Genomic DNA, 6937 nt, shown 5'->3' on the forward strand with positions numbered 1-6937 from the left:
TGCCATGATGGGCTGTAACCTGGGACGGTGAGAGGAAATAAACTCCTTTCCTCCCTAAGATAATTTTGTCAGGGTTATTACCACAGCAACAGAGCAGAAATTAGGACGACACCCCTCCATACTTACAGTCTATCATCTATGACTGTCGAGCACAGATTTCTGTACCTGCTCTTTAAAGTCCTTCCAACTTCGTGGCTCACTCTACTGAATCACTGTGTCCTCCATTTTCTTACTTACTGCCCCTCCCGGGAGCCTGTGCCCGCCTGTGGTAGAAGCACACACAGCTGGTTATGAGGACCAAAGCTCGTCCTGGTGCCTCTGCTACTCACTCCATTGTTGTTTCCACCGGCTCCATACGTAACTGGAGGATGAGGACTCTGGAGCGCAAGGGTACTTCCGCTTCCAGGGCCAGGATGCTTTGCTCTCCCACAGCTTCCCTGGGGGCTGCGGGAGCTTTGTTCTTCACTGATTCTCTTCTTTAGCTAACGTTTAGCCGGCCCCGTTGGAGATGGCTCCTCCAATCTATCTACCCTTAAAATCCACTCCAGCCTAAAGATCCAAGGGAGACTTAGCTCTTCGTCAAACGCTATCGTCTTTGGAAGGGGCAGCCATTCATCCTCTCTCCCTGCCCTGACTTTGCATGATATCCTATATCAGGTTCGCTCCGTAGAACACTCTTCCCCAGTCATCCACTGGTATCAACTAAACCGTGTTTGAAGTACAAAGAGTATTTCTGGGATTCTTCCTAGGTTCAAAATCCTAGGGATATCAAAATCTGGTCCCATGGAAACTTGAAAGTAGCCAAGCTCCTCAAATCCCCATGCCCTTGAATCTAAGACAGACAAGGGTCCCTATCAGCCCCGAGGTGCCCTGGAAGATGACGTAGGACTGAAATTCCTCGGTAATCCCCCAGGGTTTGCGAATTCAGGTGAGGAGTCAAAACCACAGCGATGGCAGCTTGTATTTTCCTCCTGAGGGCTTGGATGACAGGTGCGTGTTATCACGCACATTTTACACAGGGCTGGGGAGTGAACTCAGGGCTTCATGTATGCTAGGCAAGCAGTCTTTCCAACTGAGCCTCATCCCTAGGTAGTCACCGTGCTTTCAAAAATATACTCTATTTATGATAGAAAGTTGTCGAGAAAAATTAAAGCTTCAAGATTGTCCCAAGAACTTAAAATGACCTGTGATCGGGCTGGAGAGATGGCTCAGCAGTTAAGAGCATTGCTTGCTCTTCCAAAGGTCCTGAGTTCAATTCCCAGCAACCACATGGTGGCTCACAACCATCTGTAATGAGATCTGGTGCCCTCTTTTGGCCTGCAGGCATACACACAGATAGAATATTGTATACATAACAAATAAATAAATACATATTTTTAAAAAATGGCCTTTGATCATTTGTGTACTTAACACTAGCACTTAGGTATTTTACTCTGTGTGTGTGTGTGTGTGTGTGTGTATGTGTGTGTGTGTGTATGCGTGTGTGTGGTATTCATATATGTGCTTGTAGATGTGTGTGTGAGCCAGAGGCCGACACTGAGTGTTTTCTTTAATTACTTCTCCAACTTACTCTTTGAGATATGGACTGTCACTGAGCTCAGAGCGCACTGATTAATCAAACCGGCTGGCCAGCGAGCTCTGGAGATCTGCCTGTCTTTGCCTTGCCAGTGTAGCATCTCGGGAACACACAACCATGCTCAGCCTTTTTTATGTGGGTGCTGGGACACTGAACTCAGTCCCCCCATGCTTGCTCAGCAAACACTTTACTGAGTTCTCCTGTTTAACTCCACGACAGAGGTTCTGAACAGAACCCACGGCCACGGGCACTCGGGCTTCTGCCCCTCGGCGTGTGGGGTACTTACCGTAGCAAGAGTCCGTGACTGAGCAGGAGGCCGCAAAATCAATCTGCAGGAATGAGTCCTCGTTCACGGCGATGTCTGTGGTGACCACGTAGCGGGTGCTGGCCTTCTCAATGAAGACAAGGGCGTCGCCCGTGGAACCACACACGGGCATCTTGGTGCCTCCCGGGTGCAGCAGCCACTTCCTGCTGTCCAGGGTCGAGAAATCATCTTCCAGGACTGTATTGCCAGAGATATTTCCTCCAATGAGAATCTGAAACGCATTTTAAAACACCCCACGGTTTGGTTTTAGCGTAAGGGAGGGTTCGGTTGTGTTTGTTTGTTTGTTTTGATCCCTCGGCTGCCTCAGAATGGGTGTTGTACAATAGCATAGTTCTGGGGACCTTTGAGAACGCCCTTGTTTCTGGGGTCTGCCAGCCCATCTGGCAAGGAGCTGCAGAAAACAAATCAAAGACTGACCAAGCCACCCACAGCCGTTCGTGGGACAACTTGTGCCTTTGGAAAGCACACGTCGCCAAGCTGGGAGGACAAAATTTTGGCTCGCCTGTGATTATTTCTATTTAGGGACAGTCACGCCCTGAGGCATTTCAGCTGCAATTCTCTGCTTGAGCTCGACTGTTGGCGGACAGGGTCTCTGAATTCTGTTTGATACGCTGTATTATGTATGAAGATCCTTTACAGCAGTCCAGAAAGATGTTGGGGCGGGAAGAGGCTTATTTATTTATTTTTCATCAAAAGGCTGGAAAAGAGGATTTGCGACCAGCTGCATGTGGCCCCAATGCTAATTTGCATGCTCTCCTTTTCAGAGAATTATAACCTTGTCTCATGCTTGATAAAGTCCCTCTGTCCATATGGCAGCTTCCTCTCTGAGCTCGACCTCGGCCTTCTGTTGTGCCATTGACTTTTATAGGCATAGGCAATTGGGGGTATAGAGAACGAAAGCAAAGCTAAACACCATAGCTAATCTAGCCGTGTGCCCTTGGGCAAGTCATTCAACTGTTCATCCTGGCTTCCACCAGCACAGCGTTGGCGTTGGACAACCGGGCTTTCTAAGGTCATAAAAGTTAAAGCAGATAATTCTGAAGGGACTGACCTGGTCGATCACCCAGGGGCTATAGAAGTGCCCATTTTCAGACGGCTGCCACCAGCGGAGGCGCGTGGAACCAGAACGGGCCTTCAGGGGCATTTCCAAGGCGATGTACCTGCCCACGTTGCTTGAGTTGCTGAAAAGGAACTCTTGAAGGAGACTCCAGGAGAGGCCGCCATTGAGAGAATACTGTAGAAGCACGGGCTGGCTCCTGGGGTCTGGAACACCTTTACCACAGCCCAGCCTCACGAAGAACTGCACAAATCTGACACCAGAAGACTTTACTGTAGACTTTGACGTCAAAGAGAAATTCGCATCGTTAACAAAAGGCAAGCACCCTGGGCGATGTAGGGCGGCTTTAATAAACATGACCATTCAATGGGCATCCAAAACAATCACTTCGAAGCTTAACTTTCCTTTCTAATGTGAACGAGAGTTAATTAAAGGCGCAGTGTGAAAAATGGCAGTTCTGGCTCTATTTGCATCTTGCATCTCTTTTCCAAGGGGCCTGGGGAAAGTGGGATCGAACACCATTGCATTCTTTGGCTACTCTATAAGATGCTGGGAGAGACCCAAAGGCTGCCCGAGTCTGAGAGTGTATTGTTGTCTGGTGAAGACAACTGGATTTCGGTCTTCAGCATTTGAAACTAGAAGAACGGAAAAGTCATCGATCCATACGAGCCTTGCATCACTGGCTTTAGGAGACACATCTAAATTCAGCCGTGGTAGCTCCTCTTTACAGGAGCTGTGTTTGGCCTAGGCCTCTTTTATGTCTTTTGCGCCAGAGGAGGGAAAGTGTGGGTTGTTGGTGGGCTGAGCTAGACTCTGACTGTTGCTGGGTCTGGGTACCGGTGATACTGGCCACTGAGAACTGTGGCAGCCGGCCAGTGGCAGCTTTCCTAGCTGGCAGGGAGGTGGACAGAGTGGCAGCTAGCAGCTGGGGTGCCAAGGAAAACTGGTTCACATGTTATCTTTGGCAGGCAAGCTGCTGGTGCTCGGTCTGGCCACTATCCTGACTGGAAAAGCAGAATGAATTTCATGTCAAATTCAACATACGTACTCAGTAATATAACAGGACTGATAATAAATGTTATCAGTATCGTACACAACGCCATTCATCTCTCCCAGTTTCCCAACTTCTACGTATTTATGTCGTGGCTCTGCAAACACTGCCATCTTATGCTGAACATTTTAAGGTCAATATATGCAAATCCCATCCAGCATGCGACTGGCTGAGCTATAGAATGCAGCTTTTAACATCTGATTAATGAAAACACGCAGTGTTAGTGCCTACCGACGTCTACATGATTAAAGATGGTATTTACCGAGGAAAAACTGGGTATGTTATCTGCTTGTATTGGAAAGATGTTTACATTAATTTAGTGATAGAAACACCAAATTACTACTTAGAAAATTACTTATTTAGAAAAACTTAACTTCTAAATTAGAGAACTTGGCTGCTATTAAATCTGACATGGAGAATATCAAATTAAACCATGAGCATTAGGACGGAGCAGAATAAAGGTTTGCTTCCAGTAACTCCACAATTGTTTCAGACAGAACTGTACTTTTGTGAATTGTATTATTTATGATCAGTATTTGAGAGAGCCAGGAGAAAGAGGGGATGTTAGGATGCATTTTAAAGTACTGGGGAACGTTTTACAAATAAACCTGTTTGCCTTGCTCATTTAAAAATAGGTCAGGGGTTGCATTTTACACGCACTAAGCTGTATCTCATGTTTTGCGGTTAAGGTTTTGGCTCGTCAAGCGATCCAGGGATATGCACTGTGACAGGACATAATCCTCCGAGCCAGTTTAAAACGCTTTCTCTGAGTGAGCATGCTCAGTTTAGAAAATGACTTCTCACAATGTTAGCGGAGCATCGGACGTACAGAGACTAAGACCACACTTAAAATACGCTCAACGAAATTTGCTAACGGAGATAAAATTAATCATGAATAACTTGAGGATGCATTGCACTTCAACTGAGCTTCTTACGAAGACGATAGAATAAATGTGCATGTTTTCCCCAGATTTCAAAAGCTGATTGATGAAAGTCGTCAGCAGAAGGTGGATAAAGAAGATGCAATATGATTCTCTTGAAGTTAGAGTAAGTTAAATATTGTCATTTTCTGGATTATCCACTATCAGATATTAGTTTTGTTGTTGTTGTTGTTTAGCTGTGTTTCACATCTCCGGAATCTGAGCAGAGAAGTCTAACATCAACATGGAAGGTACTGCCCCAGAGAGCTCCCTGCTTCTGCTTTGATTATGTCCATAATTGCAGGCTACAGTTACCTGGCATGTGACAAGTCCAGGTCCCGAGTCACCAGCATGCGCAAGCCGTCTTCATTGAAAAAGAGGTTGTTCCCACTGGACAGGATCCCGCACTTCCTAGATGGCTTCGCGCCACTTATCAGTAAGAATCTGTCGGATTCCAGTTGACCTGAGGAAGTGGGAAAAACGTGGTTTTACCTGTGACCATAGGTGCAGCTGTGTTATATTTTCAAAGAAACATGACCAACCTGTCATGTAGTTTAAAAATGCAAAGCCATAAACACTGAAGTCATTTGGGGGGAATAAAAGGGCTCTTATAATAGGAACTTCTTGAAAGTTTTTGACCTCGACTAATATAAAGGGTCACCCCCTCGGAGGAGGGTCTTTTTCCAGGTATTTGTGGCTCACCCAGGTAAGGAGGAGAACAGGTTATCAGGAAGTGGATGAAGCCAGAAGGGAGACAGGGAGGGGCACACACCTCACCCCTGATGTCTCCACTCTAATGCAAGGGCAGTGTCCGAGGAATAACACAGTATCTTTTAAAGGTGATTTTTTTTTAATTTAAAGAATTTTAAACACAATTTAACAGTTGCAGTTGGATGTCTTTCAAAGCCAGTTCTCAAATTTACTCAGATATGCACCTTAGAGGTGGTTTGTTCTTTCACTGTGGTAAAATACACAGAACATGTCTACTGTATTAACAATTTAACTGTGAATAATCCAGGGGTATGCAGCGTATTCCCGATGTAAAACCTTCGCTAGCAACTGCTTTAAGGTTTTCATCTCCCAAGGGGAAGCCTAGACCCAAAAGCATCCTTCTCTCCTGCATCTCTGGCAACCAGCTACTCTGTTTTCTACCTCCAAGAAGTGACTTATTTGGTAGGTTTCACACAAACAGAACATATAATGCATGTATTTGCCTGGTTTCCTTTGTTTATTATATTATTTCCAAGGTTCATATACATTGTAGCATCTGTCAACAGTTCAAATGTTTTATGGAAGTATAATGTTTCATCTTACATTTGTACCTAAATCTGGTTTTAATTTGTATTATAAAACCATGAATATATTAAAAGTCTTAGAGAAAACAGAGAAAAATGAAGTCTTTTTGGTCTGATTACATTAACATAGATATGGTGGTATATTCGACCATCGTATGAAGATGTTTAATCTAATGTTTGGGAATAGTGCATCTACAATTTAGATGTCCCCCAATTGTTAGTTTATAATATCTGTTTTTCTCTGTTGCTGTAACACTATTATCCCATGTAGTGATGTCAAATTCCGGGTATTAAATCAAGTTGTGGAAAGGAGGAGGGGCCGCCTGAAGAGTTGACAGAACTTGGATTTCTGAAAAATTCATTCCTATATCCAAGCTTATCCTCTGGAAATATTCTCTCAATTGGCATTTGTCAGAAATTAGATGTAGTACAAAAAGTGGTGCAGATATAGTAGTTGTGACAGGATGGACAAGATCCGAACATGCCCAGCCAGCCAAGTCCCAGCAGGAAGAAGAAGGGGGTTGGGTGTGAAGGGTCATCCTAGCCAAGACACCACCAGCAGATGCCATTGTTGGGAGGTAGAAGCATGTTTCTCTAAGAGTACAGTCCCTGATAAAACCTCTCCCCAGTGGAAGGCCTCACATTCAAGACTGTTGGGGCAGTAGGAACTTGGTAACTAAAGGATTCAAAGCTGGGTGGGAAGGGAAGAGGGT

General features: G+C 45.1%; 1 protein-coding gene across 5 annotated transcripts in view; it reads right to left on the reverse strand.

Moving 5' to 3' along the window:
- Reln (reelin) overlaps window positions 1–6937 on the reverse strand; it is a 441277-nt gene that overhangs the window by 60436 nt on the left and 373904 nt on the right. For all 5 annotated transcript variants that reach the window (XM_026784681.1, XM_026784680.1, XM_013350437.2 and 2 more), the window contains exons 43-45: window positions 5245–5392; window positions 2953–3211; window positions 1863–2112 (exon numbers count right to left, since the gene is read on the reverse strand). In XM_026784681.1, coding sequence (XP_026640482.1) covers window positions 1863–2112; window positions 2953–3211; window positions 5245–5392 — 657 coding nt within the window. The remainder of the gene's footprint in view (window positions 1–1862; window positions 2113–2952; window positions 3212–5244; window positions 5393–6937) is intronic.

The sequence above is a fragment of the Microtus ochrogaster genome, chromosome 26 (genome assembly GCF_000317375.1).
Source record: "Microtus ochrogaster isolate Prairie Vole_2 chromosome 26, MicOch1.0, whole genome shotgun sequence".
In the NCBI taxonomy this organism is placed as follows: domain Eukaryota; kingdom Metazoa; phylum Chordata; class Mammalia; order Rodentia; family Cricetidae; genus Microtus; species Microtus ochrogaster.